General features: G+C 33.8%; 1 protein-coding gene and 1 long non-coding RNA gene across 2 annotated transcripts; both read right to left on the bottom strand.

Annotated features, from left to right (window-relative positions):
- Positions 1-9,089: 9,089 nt before the first annotated feature.
- On the bottom strand, positions 9,090-11,102 carry LOC107908300 (uncharacterized). Its single transcript, XR_001686964.2, has 2 exons — positions 10,746-11,102; positions 9,090-9,493 (listed from the first exon to the last, which is right to left on the bottom strand). It is a non-coding gene; the product is annotated as an uncharacterized lncRNA (long non-coding RNA).
- A 5,926-nt stretch (positions 11,103-17,028) lies between these two features.
- Positions 17,029-18,288, bottom strand: LOC107910021 (uncharacterized). Its single transcript, XM_016837753.2, has 3 exons — positions 18,214-18,288; positions 17,448-18,100; positions 17,029-17,363 (listed from the first exon to the last, which is right to left on the bottom strand). The coding sequence occupies exons 2-3, from the start codon at positions 18,066-18,068 to the stop codon at positions 17,142-17,144; spliced, it is 843 nt and encodes a 280-aa protein (XP_016693242.2). The 5' UTR covers positions 18,069-18,100; positions 18,214-18,288; the 3' UTR covers positions 17,029-17,141.
- Between the last annotated feature and the right edge of the window lie 1,046 nt (positions 18,289-19,334).

Here is a 19,334-nt window from a genome sequence, read left to right as displayed (position 1 = left end):
GTCGATATTCAATCTAAACTATATCGATTCAATTCAATAATCCAATAACGAATCACCTTGATAATATATAATGTAAAATAACATAAATATGCAGTACTTAAATGGGTCCCAAATCATATAAATACAAGCCGAAATTATGAACTATTCGTCATCGACTTTCGATTTGTATTTCCTTCTCAATGGTTCTGTGTCAACATTAGCTAAAAAAATCATAAAACATATGATATTATCAAATTCCATTCAAATCAAGACCAATCACAAAATCAAGCATATTTTACAATTTATTCAATTTAATCCCTAAACATAGGACAAACATAACTTTAAAGTTAAAGCTTCGAATTGAAATCTTATTTTACAATTACTAATTAGGGACCTCCTATTTCTTATTCCTATTTTAAATTTTACATTGTATTCAATTTGGTCCCTAATGTACAAAACTAACAACTAAACTTTACAATTTAGTCTTTTTTCTTAAACTAAGCTTAATTTCTATCAATTTAACACCTAAAACTTTCAACTATCAACAATGAAATCTCATCAAAACTTCACTAATTTATCAAATTGATCCTTGGATTAGCTTAATCAAGCTTTCAAGATAAAAAAATCTATAAAAATTAAATAAAAATGGTTAGGGACTTACTTGAATTAAGGACCAAAAGCTTCCAAAACTTAACAATGACGTCAACCCTTATTCTTTTCATTTAATTTGGTTGGGGAAGGTGAGTTTTATCTCTCATCCCATCGAAATTTCACTTATATAGTGAAATTAATTTCTTAATTAAGTTAATTAACCTTAATTTAGTTAAATAAATCTTTAATTAATTACGTTAATAGCCTTATGATTATACCATCCACTAATACTTACTTTGGAATGGTCTAATTGTTGTTTTGGACCATTGGTTAATTGCAATTTAGACCATTGGTTAATTTCAATTTTAGTCTCAAAGCCATTTTCTAATTAAAAATCTATGGAGATTGGACTTTACAAATTAGTCCCTGAGCCTTAATTAATCACAATTTTGGTTAAATTAACTATCAAAATTTCAATTCACATATATAATAACTCTGTAAATATCTTTATTTAATATTTACAGGCTCGATTTATGAAAACGAGGTCCCAAAACCATAATTTCCAGCACCACTGGAAATCGAGTCGTTATAACTATTCATTACTTTTATAGTTTTCAAGAATAAAACTCATAGTTTTCTTTCATTTATTAGGTGAAAATAATAATAAAAAACTTGATAATTGGAAAACCCTTTGGGGATTTTCATCTTGTAAGTTGAACTTATATTAATTTTATAAAAAAAAAACTCATTTATTTTCTTGTAAGTAGTTGCAATTTTCTATTTGATTGGTTATAGAAAGTGGGGAGTGAAGGAAAATATTAAATATTGGATTGCATAAGATAATTGAAAACAATAATATCATTTTATCATATAATAGGATGGATAATTTAGAGTTAAAGCCTTAATGGTGTTTTTTTCCAGTTTTATAAACTAAAAAAATGAAGGAATGACGCTGATGTTCTATACAATGTGATGGGGTGAAGAAGCTAGAATTCTACGAAACAAAAATTGTGGAATCAATTGTAAGTAATAAGAGCGACATACCAATTTCAAAGAGAATGATCATGTTGATACAGTGGTACAACAAAGAGGAGAGTTTAGTGGTTACAACGGAGGCTGGTTCACACATTCGAGGTAGAGAGTCGTGTTGGAAAAAATCTGATTCAAAAATAATTTTCTTGCACAACGGAAACTAAAAATTTTGAAAACTAACACAGTTTGTGATATTTAAAGCAATAAACCCTAGATCGAATTCGCACCTATGTTTTCAGATAGACGGGTCCTTACCGTTCCCGACTTTTAACCAAACGATCTTCTTCGATATTCTCGTACCACAAACTGCTTCAAGTGTGGGCTCAAACAAATCGAATCAAACATAGAATCAGAAATTGTTTTCTTTTCTTAAATGTAAAAACAAAAATATATTCTCAAATAGAAACTGACAAAATCATTATTCTGAAAAATATATTTAATTCCTAGAGAATAAAAATCTTTATATTTTTAGCGAAGTAGTGATATCTTAATTTTGTGTCTATAGTCCTACCAACTCTTGTTGAATTGTAGAAGTTTATTACAACTAGAAAAACAAAGTAGAAGTTTATTTCAACTAGAAAAACAAACTCCTAGTCTAACTATAAGTATAGGTAGTGGCAACCCTAGTTAATATTACTAGGGTTTGCCATCCACCCCTTTAACATGAAGGGCTTTGGGCCTCTTCCATATCGAGTCCAATTATAAGTACTTCCCAGGATTTTAACCCAATACATTATAATTTGATCCAAATTATTTATTTTCATTTTTGAACTTCATTTAATTCAAAAAACATAAATTCATTTTTCAGGTCATTTTCATTTTTCATTTTCATTTTCATTTTCATTTTGGAGAAAACCATAATCATTTCCATATGATTCAATTTCTCCATTTTCATTTTCATTTTGGAGAAAACCATAATCATTTCCATATGATTCAATTTCTCCATTTTCATTTTCATTTTGGAGAAAATCATAATCATTTCCAAATGATTTCCCATTTCTATTCATTTATGTTCGTTTGATTCAACATGCAATTCATTTCTAGTTTCAACGAGCTAGCAGAGTGATCGATTGAACATATGCGATTGAGGCTCAAATGATTTATAATTAAGTTCTAGCTTTTCACCTATTAATTATAAACTCATTTAGTCATGAAGTTATTCAACTATAGTATCGTGACTAAGCTCTCCCCAATGACATACCATTACGAAAACAACTCGATCATTACTCGTCCAATGACTTTGTCATAAGAGTGTTACCCTCATAGGATAACCTTAATCTCTTTGGAATAATATCTGTTCTCCCGATATGATCCTATTCTATCTCATGGTAACCATCATATCTTTCTTCATGGAAATTCAATTACTATCAAATAGTAATCAAGTCATTTACAAAGAGGATATCATTTACCCATGTCTCGAGCTATGAATTCCACTGTTGTGAATGATGCTACATGCTGCAGAAGTCGTATACCCAATACACCAACTTTCGATTCCTTATCAATTTGAACTCAGGATTTTACTTACATCAAAGTATACGAGTCACGCATACATAGTCCGTCATCCACTCAGGATTTAGGTATGTCACACTATGAATGACCCAAGTGAATAAATTCATAAACAGATTTAGAATCTATTCCCCTTAGGTCCAGTTCGATGTACTGTCGGTTCACTCCGATGTACTATCAGTCCAGTCAGTCACATTCATGTCTCTATCTTCTGGGAGTCGTCCATTCTGATGCCCAAGATAAAACATCTCCCCAATTAGGCGTCATAGATGACATATTAGTCTTTCAATCAGTTTGCTTATTTCCAATTACACAAAGGATATATTTAGGTTTATCTACTAATATAAGTTGTCTTTCTGTATTACGATCCTGTTGGAAAAATGGGTTTAGAAAATGCAGTGAAAAATAAATTTAAGGAAAAACCAGAATTTTAAAAATTTTTCAAAATAAGATCTTGGTTGTGATATCTAAAGTAATAAACATTTAATCAAAATTGTACATTTTTTATTCATCTAGGATGATTGCTTCGACCGAGCAATCTTCTCCACTATCCTTAAGCTCACATCTGCCCAGTGTGGACTCGCTCTGAATTAGAAAATTTTTCACAAAAATTACTAGTGCGGTAATTTTGTAATTTTTTTAAACTTTTGGTCAAGTTGTAAATCAAAAAAATATCTTTAGAAATTTTCTAGAATAATCTCTTTAGAGAATTTTCTCTCTACAACTTTCTCTTGAATTCAAGTGTGAAAATAATGACCTAAGACTCTCTTTATATAAGAAAAGCTTAGAGAATTCAACTATGATTAAACTTAATCCCTTTAATATTCAATTAATATAATATTTACATTGATAAATATAAATATTAGATTAAATTTAATATCAAATCTTATTAAAATAATAAAATATTTATCTACAAGATAAACATTAAATTAAATTTAATATTAAGATAATCACTTCAATATTAAATTAATAAAATACTATTAAGGTAAGTATTAAATTTAATTTAATATTAAACTATTAAAATAATATTATTTTTGAAATAATTAATCTGAAATCAAATTCTTTGGTAGAGTCCCAATAGGAGTGTAACTCTTCCACTTCTCAACCACTGATGACCAATCGCTGTCGACCACCGGGACGCCATCGCTGCAGCCACCGACACTGCTGTGTTCGGTGATGCAGGTGCGATACTCGTACGGCCTCCTGAGCCAGTTCGACTGTTGCCGGTTCGATCCGGGCTAGTGATACCCGACCAGTCCGGTCTAGCCACCGGTTGGACCGTCAGCTCGATTTCACATACCGGGCCTAGTTTAACCAGTTTTTGGGTAATAGTCTCGATTTTGGGCTCCCAGGCCCAATTTAAGATCTCAGGTCCAATTTTCAAGTTCAATTACCCATTGGACCAATTGTCTGACTTGAAAATTAACTTTCAAAAATATCATATTAATTTTAATTGATTTGATTAATTTAATTTTACTTGATCAAAATTAATTTTTTTTTCCAAAAATCACTTAAATTTTCCAAATTAATTTTTTAAGGAAATTTTTTAATCAAATTCTCTAGTTGAACAATTCTCACGACTACCTAATTTAATTCCACATCGACTAAATAGACTCAATTAAATTATTCCCAATGTCATTGAATATTTTTCTGATTCAAATGCAGTCCGATAAAGCTTTTGTTGTGCTGGCAGAGGGACCAATCAGACATATATAGTTAGGCTCTAGTGATTGCAATTATGTCCAGAAGTTTCGTTCCAATAATTCGCAATTACTTAATCATGGAGTCAGTCCACAAGAAGTACCATAATTGAAAACTCCTTATTATATACTATTTACGAAAGCAATTTATCCAACTACTTTATCCAATAACCTCGTCATATATGTGTTACCCTCATATGATATCCTTAATTCCTTTGAGTTAAATCTATTCACTAAATACAATCTCATTTTATCTCATTCTACCATTGTGTCTTCTTAATGATTAATATGATCACTGTCAACAAATGACTATGATAAATTGCTCATTCGAGAATAAGCAACTCGTGGCCACTTTCCATATTTACCAATCCATACAATGGCAACGAGATGATATCATTAACTCTTTAATTGAGCTATGAATTCCACTGTTACTAGTAAAGTCATGCCTTCACAAGTCACATACCCAACATACCGACTATGGGCTCGATCATCTTTAGAGCATAAGCCTCCACTTATATCAAAGCACATGAGTTGCATACACATAGTTAGTGATTAACTCAGCATTTAGGTAAATCACACCATGAACTTCACAAGTGAATTAATTTACAAACGGGTTCAGAATTAATTCATCTTAGGTCTAGTCCAATGCATCATTCTACCAATGAATACTGTAACACCCCTAACCCCTCTTTTGTCAACAAATTAGGGTCACGAGCATTACTGATAAATCAATCATAATTAAAATTCAAGCCATTTCATTCAAATCATAGTAAAAATTATCCATACAGTCCTAAATACGAGTTTACAGGTCCCTAAAAATGATTTATGAACTAACAGAGGCTAATTTGAAACAATTCTAGAAGTCTAGGGTGAAATCTCAAAATGCCTAAAAATAGGGGACATACAGCCTTGTGGCCAAGCTGTGTGACTTTTGAAGTTGGGACACACGGCCGTGTCCTTGCCCGTGTAACTCACTGACTTGAGACACACAGTCGTGTCCCAGCCAGTGTCTCTGCTCGTGTAACTCTCTAACTTGGGTCACACAGCCAAGTCGCAGGTCGTGTATCAGCCCGTGTGAAAACTATACTTATGCAATTATTCTACACGTTAAGGGCACACGCCCGTGTGTGCTACCCGTGTGTGACAAACAGCCGTCTGACAGACCGTGTCTCAGGTTGTGTACACCTAAATGTACCTTAAAACTCAAGTTTACCAAATTGTGATTGCTTGGGCATTAAGCAACCATTTCACTAGCCATTTAACCTATCCAAAACACAATTAAACGTATTCAATTCATACCAAAATAACCATCTTAAGTGCCTAACCAATGTACCCTTACTGGTACCACATTTTATAACTTCAAAACACATCAACAAGGCATCATTCATTCAAGAATTTCATCTATATCAAATTTACCAATATAGAACTAACCTTTAGTTATTTAAGCTATCAAGCTTTGAACCAAAGGCATACCATCACATTAAACTATGCAACATACCAAAACACAACTTCAATCACCACCATATAAACAAATTACTATCATTTCACTTAAAACCAAAATATTATCAAATATCAACAACATCAAACCAAGAACTTCCTAGGTACATGCCATTACAATTTATAACATCACCACACTTGAGTTCGAGATTCATTGTTGGATACTGAGTTGACGATCAAAAGAGAATACCTAACCTACGCACGAAAAACAAAACCACACGCTGAGTAAAACTTAGTGGTATTCCTACAATCCAAACATTTTAACTTAGTACAAGTAATTGAAATGTAAAAATGCAATAAGCAAGGTTATGAACATACGTTTTATATCAATAATGTGCATTTGCTCATTCTCTAATCTCATCCACGAGATTTCACATGTTCAAACACATATCAATGTTATTCAACTCATGCAATGGCATGATTCACCTTTATGATCAATACTTAATTTCATTTCAAAATTCACATTTCAATTCATGATCCATTGACATTTCAATATCAAGCACATCAATTTTTATCGTTTAACTTCCCTATTAACACGACTTGGACTCGGACGGATACACGGATCCAACTAACACACCTGTTTGGCACCCAGTGCCTCATTAGATAAATCCAAAGTAATAATTGCGCCCATAACTATATAAGTTGACACCCAATGTCTCATCGGTTAAACCGAAGCAAGTTGGCACCTAGTGCCTCATCAACTCGAGGTCGAAGAAATCCATAAACTCTTCTTATCCTATGGCATGCCATCTATATCTAATTTAACCCGAAACAATTAATAGGGTTTCATTTCTCTTTTCAATACATAAATGTCCCAATCTCATATGTATACATTATCACATATATTCAATTCAATATTCAAATAATCAACATATTTCATACTATACAAAATCAATCCATTTCAAATCAACTATGAATCTAATGCAATCCCAAAGTATTCAAATGCTTACAATATGTAAACAATTAAATATACAATAATCTACTATTTAATTTAGATTATAGAAATACAAACCATGAATTCCGAGCTATTCGACGTCAATTTTATCCTTCACTTTTTTGGTCAAAGATTCCAGTATGATGTTAGCCACAAATAAAATAATTAAAATACATTATTATTACACAATTTAATTTCACATTAAATTTTCAATTTTGACACTATATTTGCTTAAACTTCAATTTAGTCCCTAAATCGAGATAAATTTTAACCTCCACAGTTAACCTCAAGTTTTTATACTAATTTCACTCTAAGCTAAATTTAGCTCCCTATTTTTCAATTTGATCCCTTAATTTCAATTTTTCTCAATTTAGTCCGTATTGCTCAAAATCAACAATCAATTCCACAATTTAGTCCTTTTCCACTTCTAACTTAAAAATCTATCTATTTAATCCCTAATACTAAAACTATTTAACAATAGTAACATCTAAAATCTTAAAAAAATACTAAAAATTACAACATGGGTTGGTTAACTCTAAGTATCGGGATTCAAAAAATATGAAAATTACAAGCAAAAGACTAAATTACACTAACCAATTTGAATGTGAACCCTAAAGTTTGTCGTAAGCTTCTTCTCCTTTTCTTTCTTTCTTTAATTTGCATGAAATGTTTCCTCTCTATCCACTTTCATTTTATTTCACTCATTTTACTTTAATTTTTATTCATTAATAATATATATTAAAGTTAACCTATTGTATAATATATAATATATATAATATACATAACATTAATGACTTTCCCCTACAACTAAAATGAAGGTATAATTTCTACTTTAACCCCTTTAATTTATTTTAAATCTATAATTCAACTTTTAGCCTTTACGCGATTTAGTTCATGTACCATAATAAATCCTAATATCATGTAAATTACTTATCCAAAATTTAATTTACTACTAAACTAACCTCGTATACATTTAATAAAAATATCTATGAGTTCATTTTACAGAAATGGAGTCTTGAACCTCACTTTCCGACACCCTAACTATTGGGTCATTACAAATACATCTATGTCTCTACTCATGGAGTCAACTGCTTCGATATTCAAGACTAGTCATCTCCCCAATTAGAATTGTAAACAACATAATAATCATTCTCAGTATTTGAATCAAATGCTCACTTTTATTCTGTTACGGGATTACGGGCTCATTTAGATTATCTACTAAAGTAAGTTGTTTTTCTCACAATGTAAATGTTCTTTACAATGCCACTTATCTTCAGTTTAAACTTTAGACAACCAATAAGCTAATATTTGCTTGTCATAATTTCGTTATGCATGCAAAATATAAAAGACAGAAAATACAAAAGACATAATAGTGAAATGTGAAATTAATTTTATTTATTTATTCATCGTTCAAATAAATAAATAAAAAGTTACATGTTTACTACAATATGGGAACATTTCCCAACAGATCCAACCACGTAATACTGCTTAGTATTAGTTAAACATTAGACAACCCAGTGAGCAACATTTGCTTCCATTTTACTTTGCGTGCAAAAACCATATGAGGGAAATTATACAAATTATATTAATGTAATCAATGAATTTGTTTTATTAATCAATCTATTCAAAAAATTATAAGGTTACATTGACAAAAAATACTTCACTTAGGGCACCAGATCCAACAAGCCAAAGGTAGAAAGGGTTGGAGGTGAAGAGAATACCAAGGTTGAGAGTTGAAGATAAGTTGACGAAATATCGAGTTAGTACCCCATTGTAGATTGATGTTATGCATCGTACAAACGTGGGCAGAGCATTGTATAAGTTGAACGACATTCATTAGAAAATGTAGGTCTCGAAGGGGAAAGTGAATATTGCATTTTCCTGATCACCGAGATGAATCGGGATTTGATGATAGCCAGAATAACAATCAATGAAGCAATAATATTCTCTCCCCACTAGTCTATCTAACATGATCGATGAAAGGTAGCTGGTCTTCCAGTGTTGCATCATTGAGTTTTCTGTAGTCGATGCATATAGCCATCCGGGTTGGGATAAGTTCATTTTTCTCATTAGCTACCACAGTAAACTACCCTTTTTGGGAACGCACTATGTTGAACTAACCCATTCACTGCCAGAAATTGCATGCACTATGCCAACATCCAACCATTTTGTCAATTCCTTCTTCACAACTTCTTTTATGGTTGAGCTCAACCGCCTCTGGGCATCCACAACAAGTTTTTTACCCTCCTCTAACCTGATTTTGTGTTGACAAAGAGTGAGGCTAATTCCCTTGAAATCGACAATTATTAGCTTATACAAAAGAGTTATTAACCTATACAAAAGAGTGAACACTAATAATGGAAGAGAAATATTAAAAAGTATTAAAATATTTATTGAATTGAAAATTTTAACAAGAAATTTAATTAACTTTTTTCTTAAAACATAAAAATTTCCCTATCAACAATTTTAAACATCTAAATTGGTCTACTAATTTGAGTGGCTTCAAAAGTAGCAAAATTGATACACATATAGACAGATATAATATTATATATATCAAATTGAATCTATCTATTTTTACTTTTTCAACTTAATTTGATGTATTTTTACCCTAAACTATTTTTTTAATTCATAATAGTTATATTTAACCTAAAAAAAAGGGGTAAACACTAATAATGGGTGGAGAATATTAGAAAAAAAATTTAAAAAGTATTTATTGAATTGAAAGATTTAATAGAAATTTATTCAAATTCTAAAGAAAAAGAGAAATTTAATTCAGAACACTTATATTGCCCCTATTAACATTTTAAAACGCTTAAATTACCGTATTAATTTCAATGGCTCCAAAAGAGTTGGTTTTATTATATACAATATATCGATATATAAACATATCTATAAAGACGTATAAATTAAACAAATCATATTCATTATTAAGAAAAATAAATATAAAAGAGCGTAAGGTTTTGAATAGGAAAAAGAAAAGCAAAATATTGGGAGAAAAATTGAAGTAAATGAAAAGAAGAAAGTGGTGGGAAAAAAACTTTTATTAGACTTAATTAATACCTTAAAGTAAATATTCAAAATTAGTTAAGAAAACATATATTCCATCCTTATTTAACTAAAATAATCCTATACAAAAATAAAAGATCTAAAATAACGATTTTAACTTTATTTATTCTAATGGCTAGCTAGTTTTATACTGTATATAAATTTACCCAAAAATAGAGACTTAAAAACAGCATGCTGCATTAAAATTAGAAGATGATAGGCCGAAGGAGCAAAACATAATTAAGAGGGTAATTGTTCATAGCTCTGTTCGAAATATCCAAATAGACCCCTTGAATTTATCAAAATTAAAGGACATACCCAAACTTAACAAATGAATCTACGAAAACTTCTAATCAAGAGGCATGACTCGTTTCCTATGTTGAGCTTTTTATAGGTTGAAATCTTTATACTCATTAATCGTAATGCTTAATTAATAATTAAAAACATCATCAATCACTCACTTCATCTACTTGCTTTAAAGGTGGAGAGCCATAGCATTTTGTAGCAAAAGCAGAGATGCTACAAACCTTGGACCCTTCTTAGCGCATGCAACTGCTTTTCATGAGACCATGATCCTCATTACATCTAGAGATGTTATTGTTACACCTACTCAATTTACATATCACATCATATAAACAAAAAATATATATACACATACATGCAAAAGGGTGTGTTCGTTTCATTTTAAAAAACATTTTTTAATAACTTAGCCTTCTCTTGTTATTCTTTTTTTGAAAAACTTTTTACAGTGCTCCGTGAGTAACTTCATTTTCATATAAACATTAATTTGAATCAAAACAAATAAATTTTTAATTTTAATTTTTAAAATATTTAAATATAAAAATATTAGTCTCAAATATTATAGTTTTGAATTATATGAAATATACACATTTATATTCAATTATATACTAAATTATTAATGTAATTATCACAATTTTAGTTTTATATAATAGTAGTAACATTTCAACCTATCTAATAATAAATATATATTATAATTTATAAATATTTTATAATATAAACACAAGCTAAACTCCTACTTAACTTCATTTATCTCTTCCAACTCTAATATCTCACTATCCACTCATACTAATTCCAAATTAAATTTTAACTAAAATTTTATTTAAATCTAATATAAAATAAAGTTTTTTATTTTATTTTGAACACTAAAAATAAAGAATTTGCATTTTATGCAATGAATTCTTTTTGGTAATCTCAAATATTATAATTTTTAATGTTATTAGATACATATATAATTAAAATAATATATTTATTATATTAATAAAAGTATTTAATATGACAATTTTTATTTTAGTAATAAAATTTAACATTAATAATAATAAATAATTTATAAATATTTAATAATAAATGTTCTATAATATAGATACGAGATTATTTAGCTTCATTATAAAACATACTAAACAAGAAAAGAGAGAAAACTAGATGGGTTTGGATTTCTGCAAGCAAAACTCTGATAGTCTCATCTAATCTTTTATTTTACTATTTGATCACTTTAAAATTCTATTCATGAAGAACTCAAAAGTAATCCTTACATGAAGCCTCCTAAAAAAATTTAAGCCCTTACCCTAAACCCAATATATTTTGATATGTTCGGTGAGCAGTAAATTGAAATTTTCAAGAGCCAACAAAAATAATAAAAATCAAAGGATGGGAAATCAACCCATTTTTTGCTTTGTTTTGAAGGTAACTTGGACATAAAAGACTGAAAAGCTATAACAAATTTCTAAGCTCAACTGGTAAGTTCCATATCCATTGTTAAAAAGCTAAAAAATGAGAACAGACTAGTGTTACAGGAATGGAAGTATTATTTGTTTTTGATGAAGTTGGTTTAGCATGCAGCAAACTCGACAGCATGCAGGCCATGAAGACCAAGACATGCAGGAGCTGCTGATGCAAGCTTATTTTATTTATTTTGTAATTTCTAGTCAATGAAATGTAATCTTAGTTCATTTCTAACTAAGTTAGGTTGTTGACTGATGTAATTAGCTTATGTATGAGCTGTAAACACAACTTTGTATAGGTTTACAAGCTAAAATTTCAAGTTTCCATGTAATTAGTGGGAGTAGGTGATGTTTAGGTAATTATTTGCTATTTTTGACAAGCTTAGTGCTTGGTTTATGTATTGGCATTATGCCATTATTCAATTTTATGAATGAAGTTCAGTTTGTTCATCAATTTTTCTCTTCATTTCTCTTAGCTTTTCTTCCTTTCTCTTGCTCGAATTCTCTTGTTTGCTCAGCAAGTCTCGAGACTTGCTCGACAAGTCTGTACTGAATCTGTTAGTTTCAGTTACAGCACCAACAATTGGTATCTAGAGCCTATTTCTTAAGGGATCTGTTATACAAATACATGGCTTCATCAAGCTTTTCACCAGCTGCACCTCAAGTCTTCAATGGAGAAGGCTATCACATATGGGTGGTCAAAATGAAGACCTACCTGCGGGCATACGATCTGTGGGAGGTGGTCAACTTAGATGTTGAACCAGAACCACTTAGAGGCAATCCAACAGTGGCTCAGATCAGGCAGCATGCTGATGAGAGGACCAAGAGGCACAAAGCCATGTCTTGCATCCAGAATTCAGTGTCTGATGTGATTTTCACAAGGATTATGGCCTGTGAATCACCAAAACAGGCCTGGGACAAGTTGCAGGAAGAGTTTCAAGGGACAGAGAGGACAAGGCAGCAACAGTTGTTAAACTTGAGGAGAGATTTCGAGAATTTGAAGATGAAGGAAGAAGAAACTGTCAAGCAATATTCTGGCAAGATTATGGCTGTGGTTAACAGCATCAGGCTCCTTGGAGAACAGTTCAATGAAGCTAGGATAGTGGAGAAGGTTATAGCAACTCTGCCTGAAAGGTATGAGGCAAAAATCTCATCTCTCGAGGACTCAAGGGATCTGTCCACCATCTCCCTGACAGAGTTGATCAATGCTCTATATGCTCAAGAGCAGAGGAGAGCAAGCAGACTGGAGGAGCACCAAGAAGGTACCTTTCAGGAAAGAACAAATACTGCCTACAAAGGCAAGAAGGCCTGGAGAGACAAACCAAAGAATGATGCAGCAAGGAGAGAAGGTCAGACTTGCAAGCACTGCAGAAGGGTTGGTCATCCAGAAGAAAAGTGCTGGTTTAATCCAGAAGCTGTATGTCAGTATTGTAAGAAAAAGGGTCATGTTGAGAGAGTCTGCAAGAGTAAGACCAAATCGAGGCAGAATCAGTTTCAACAGATGAAAGCTGAGGCTCGAGTAGCTAAGGAGGACAGTGATCAAGAGGAGCAAGTCTTTGCTGTGTCATGCTCAGCTGCTCAGGAAAGGTCCTCATCTGGTTGGCTCCTAGACAGTGGATGCACCAACCACATGACACCTGATGTTGCAATCTTCAAGTCTTTAGACAGAAGCTGCAGAACTAAAGTCAAGATAGGAAATGGTCATTTTATTCAAGCTGAAGGCAAGGGTGATGTGCTGATATGCACTCTTACAGGTACCAAAGTGATTTCAAATGTGCTGTTGGTGCCTGAAATTGACAGAAACCTGCTCAGCATAGCTCAGTTGCTGGAAAAAGGTTATTCAGTTGTGTTTAAAGACCACCAGTGCCAAATCAGTGATCCAAGTGGATCCAAACTGATGGCAGTCCCTATGGCTGATAAGAGCTTTATGGTTGACTGGACAAAAAAGTCAGACATTGCCTACACAGCCACTTCAGATGAATCCAAGCTGTGGCATCAAAGACTGGGACATGCCAACTTCAGATCGATGGCCCGAATGGTCAGAGAGGACCTGGCTGAAAATTTCATCAACTCAGTGGACCATAATGATGTATGTAAAGTATGTCAATTAGGAAAGCAGGCCAGACTCCCATTACCCTCGAATCAAGCTTGGAGAGCCTCTAAAAAACTCCAACTGGTGCATACTGATGTGTGTGGCCCTATGAAGACTGAGTCATTAAGTGGAAACAGGTATTTTATACTGTTCATTGATGATTTTTCAAGATATTGCTGGATTTACTTCTTAAAATAAAAATCTGAAGTGGCCTCAGTGTTTTGGAAGTTCAAGACTGCTTCTAAGACTGAAACAGGCTGCAAGCTGAAGACCATAAGGTCTGATAATGGGACTGAGTACACCTCAGCTCAGTTCCAAGCCTTCTGTGATAAGGCAGGCATCAAACATCAACTTACCAACACATATACACCTCCGCAGAATGGTGTAAGTGAAAGGAAGAATAGGAGTTTGATGGATATGGCCATGTGCTTGATGATTCAGAAGAATCTGCCTAAAGCACTATGGGCAGAAGCAGTTAACACTGCAACATACATTCAAAATAAACTTTCAACCAAGGCTTTGGATCAGAAGACTCCATTCGAGGCCTGGTTTAGCTTCAAGCCATCACTGGCTCATCTGAAGGTCTTTGGATTCATCTGTTATGCACATGTACCTGCTGTTAAAAGGGACAAATTGTCTGAAAGGGCTCAACCTGGTGTACTGGTGGGCTACAGCACTGTTAAGAAGGGCTATAGGATCTTGGATCCTTCAACAAATAAGGTGTCAATTAGCAGGGATGTGGTATTTGATGAAAGGTCATGTTGGAACTGGGAAAGACATGAACCTGAAGAAGTTTCTGAAGAACTAGCAACAGACCAAGCTGAGCCAGACCAAAATGTTCCAGAAATGGACATTGATGATGAACCAGTTAGAGGAACAAGGCCATTGACTGAGATTTATGAAAGGGCTCATGTAGCCATAGCTAAACCAAGCAACTTTGAAGAGGCTGAGGCTCAGCAAAGGTGGAAGCAGGCAATGGCTGAGGAGATCAGCATGATTGAGAAGAACCAGACCTGGGAATTGGTTGAAAGGCCAGTCAAAAGGAAGGTGATTGGGGTGAAATGGGTGTACAAAGTCAAGCACAATGCTGATGGAACCTTGAACAAACTGAAAGCAAGGCTAGTTGTCAAGGGGTTCAGTCAGAGGTATGGCCTGGACTACTTGGAGACCTTTGCACCAGTGGCCAGGCTCGACACCATCAGACTGCTGATTGCCTTAGCAGCACAGCTCGAATGGAAAATCCATCAACTTGATGTGAAATCAGTCTTTCTGAATGGTTTCTTAGATGAAGACATCTATGTTGAACAACCACAAGGGTTTGAAATAGCTGGCAGAGAGCATATGGTCTACAAACTGAAGAAGGCCCTATATGAATTAAAACAAGCTCCAAGGGCTTGGTACAGCAGAATCGATGGCTACTTGACTGATCTGGGATTCGATCGAAGCAAGAGTGAGCCAACACTGTATGTCAAGAAACAAGGGACACAAATACAACTCATTGTGTCCCTGTATGTTGATGACCTTCTGGTGACAGGAGGAGATCGAGTAGTGCTGGCTAATTTCAAGACCAAGATGCAGGAAGTGTTTGAAATGTCTGATCTTGGGGAGATGTCCTATTTTCTTGGAATGGAGGTGTCTCAAGTACAGAATGAGATATTTCTAAGCCAGAGAAGCTTTGCCACAAAGATTCTGACCAAGTTCTCCATGCAAAACAGCAAGGCAACTAAAACACCTATTACTGTTGGAAAAAAACTATCGAGCCAAGGTGATTTTGAGAAAGTATGTGAAACAACCTACAGGAGTCTAGTTGGTTGCTTGCTATACTTAACTGCCACTAGACCAGACATCATGTATGCTGTAGGATTGCTCTCAAGGTTCTTGCATTGCTGCAATGAGAAGCATTTCCAAGCTGCAAAGAGAGTGCTGAGATATGTCAAAGGCACTTTAAACTATGGTTTGAAGTACAGCAAAGAAAGAAATCTGAAGCTAGTTGGCTACACTGATAGTGACCGGGCTGGCTCGATAGATGACATGAAAAGCACCTCAGGGTATGCTTTTAACCTTGGTTCAGCCATGTTATGCTGGAGCTCGAAGAAGCAAAGTCTAGTGACTCAATCTACTGCTGAAGCAGAGTATGTGGCAACAGCAAGTGCTGTCAACCAAGCCATATGGCTAAGGAAAATATTAGCTGACTTGAATGTGCATCAAGAGGAAGCTACTGAGATCTTCTGTGACAACCAATCTGCAGTAGCAATTGCTAAAAATCCAGTGTTCCATGGAAGAACAAAGCATTTTAGCATCAAGTTACATGTTGTTCGAAAAATGGAGCAAGCTCAGAAAGTAAAGCTGATCCACTGTAATTCAGAGGATCAACTTGCAGACATTTTAACGAAAGCCCTTAGTGTCACAAGGTTCGAATGTCTAAGGAAGAAGTTAGGTGTTTGCTCCATGCAAACTAAGGAGGAGTGATGAAGTTGGTTCAGCATGCAGCAAACTCGACAGCATGCAGGCCATGAAGACCAAGACATGCAGGAGCTGCTGATGCAAGCTTATTTTATTTATTTTGTAATTTCTAGTCTATGAAATGTAATCTTAATTCATTTCTAACTAAGTTAGGTTGTTGACTGATGTAATTAGCTTATGTATGAGCTGTAAACACAACTTTGTATAGGTTTACAAGCTAAAATTTCAAGTTTCCATGTAATTATTGGGAGTAGGTGATGTTTAGGTAATTATTTGCTGTTTTTGACAAGCTTAGTGCTTGGTTTATGTATTGGCATTATGCCATTATTCAATTTTATGAATGAAGTTCAGTTTGTTCATCAATTTTTCTCTTCATTTCTCTTAGCTTTTCTTCCTTTCTCAGCAAGAATTCTCGAGACTTGCTCGACAAGTCTGTACTAAATCTGTTAGTTTCAGTTACAGCACCAACAGTTTTCATTACCAACTGTACTGTTTAATGACACATAGGAACCACTCAACACATAGGAACCACTCAACACAGGAGAGGGTGAAGAGAGTTCAATTCAATCCATTTTCCTATCTGTGGGTCGAGACTTATTTGGTGGTGTATTAGATTTACCACGCTTATCCTCCGACATCTTTTGATGAAACTCCTCAGTTTCCCTAAAATACCTCTCAAATGCTCGAGGGAGGAACCGCGGGATCAAAAAGCATAACAGGTTGATTGCGAAATACATTAGATTTGCAGCTGACAGCCCCTTCCCGAACCAATCCCATGCTATGTCCTACACACGTACAACTCACATCTGCATCAACATTGCAGTTAAAAGGCATCGAAACCATAAATATTTCGTTCAAACAGTAGTTACCTTCGATGGTGCATTATAAGGCAGAGTTTTGTTCACCCAAGTATCATGCACCCAATCAAGTATAACGAACACCCTCCTAACTGTATATAGCAATGGCACCAATGCTCTCACCGGCGGCGAAAACAATGACAGCCCACTTATTACATTCTCCGTTAGTATCTGAAACGAAAGCAAGAACAAGTGAGGTGTTGCTGACCGAACGGCCTGGTCGTCCGCCCTTGCAAATCCACCCAACACATACGCTAGTGGCAAGAGAAGACCTATTGTGGTTCCCAGAATCACATACAGATTAAACAGTCTGCTGCCTCGGAAAATCTCTTCCGAGCCACCGGAGGATACTCGACTGCCACGGGACGGGAAGGCGAAGCGTGAAAGGGCGATGAGGTAAGCGGAGGTGAAAGCCGGGAAGACTAAATCCAGAAGTGGCACTAGACCACTGATAGAGAAAACCATAATGAAAGCTACTAGTTGGAGTTCGATGAGACGCAATGATCCCATTACACCGCCCACCACTGGTTGTTGCTCCTGGTAGCGAATATGTTGGTGTTCAGATTTTCCGCCGGGTGCTACGGTGTGGTCTGGCTCACTCCTAGGAGCCACTGCAAGTGATACACCAGACATCCTCGTGCTTTTTGTTGCTCTATGGAAACTACCTGATAAAGATTGTAACATACATTATTATGATTTTTTTTTATCATAAAACATAGTGATAAAATGAAAGTTCAAACGGAAAAAAGGAAATGTAACTAAAGAGCAGAGGTCTTACTATGTAGAACGATTGAATCAAAACCCAGAAAGAAAGATGAGGAAATGAAGGTTGAGAAAGAGGGAAGATTTTGGCATTACAAATACAGAGAGGACGGATTACTATGAACTTGTTTAAGAACGGTGCATATGTTTGTGGCACTACACGTGGTCACATGGATGTGCAATTTTCTTACACGTATCCAGTTTTTGCTTACGTGTCGCTTCCCCTGATAAAATAAAACTGCCTTCACTATTTCTCAATTGTCCATGCCTCTAGGCTCTATGGTCTCGGATAAGTATAGGTCTAGGGCACTTTGATATTTTTCTTTTCAACTGATCTAGGGCGCACTTCATGAATTTAGATAATTCTATGGTTTTGACATTCGTTTATTATAATTTAAATTTCTTTTAGGATTGATATTGAATTGAATTATTGGTGGAGTGATCAGTTTAATATGGTTAATTTTTTTTTAAATTAATAATAAATTGAATTATAGGTGGAGTGATAAATATTTTATTGATATTAATTTTGTGTATGGATATTTAAAATGGATCGAATTAGTCAATCGGATTATTAGATTGAAAATCGATTGTGGTATCAATTTCGGAGAAAGATTTTAGATAGGTTGAGCCTTGAATTAATACGAGTTGATTGAATTGGGCTAAAAAATCAATTGAACTTGCAATTGAATCATTTGTTTATATTTTATTTTTATAATTTTTTAATGATTTATTTAACTGAACCATCCAAATTAATTGGGCCAGTGAACAAGTAACATGATCAATTTAACCACTAATCTAATTCTAGAAACACGGATTTTGAGTTTGATCTATAACAAAATCTTTACTTGTTAAAAAAAATTATTACTCTTTAACCCTTATAAAAATAAAATTTAATATTCATATTTTTTTATATTCTCTCTCAAAAAAAATTAATATTTTTTAATATAATGTTGACTGAGTATTAATTTAGTTGAAATCATTACTATTGCACCAATAAAGAGGTTGTGGGTTTGAACGCAGGGGATTAAGTGTATTTTTTTCTATTTGAAGGTTGGAGGTTATGTAACACCCCAAACTCAATCTGATAAACCGAATTCGAATCTCGATTGTAACCACTCTAATTCAAATGTAGGCTCA

Source organism: Gossypium hirsutum, chromosome D02 (genome assembly GCF_007990345.1).
Source record: "Gossypium hirsutum isolate 1008001.06 chromosome D02, Gossypium_hirsutum_v2.1, whole genome shotgun sequence".
Taxonomy (NCBI): domain Eukaryota; kingdom Viridiplantae; phylum Streptophyta; class Magnoliopsida; order Malvales; family Malvaceae; genus Gossypium; species Gossypium hirsutum.
Note: the sequence above shows the minus strand (reverse complement) of the source record. Positions and strands in the feature narration are given on the sequence as shown.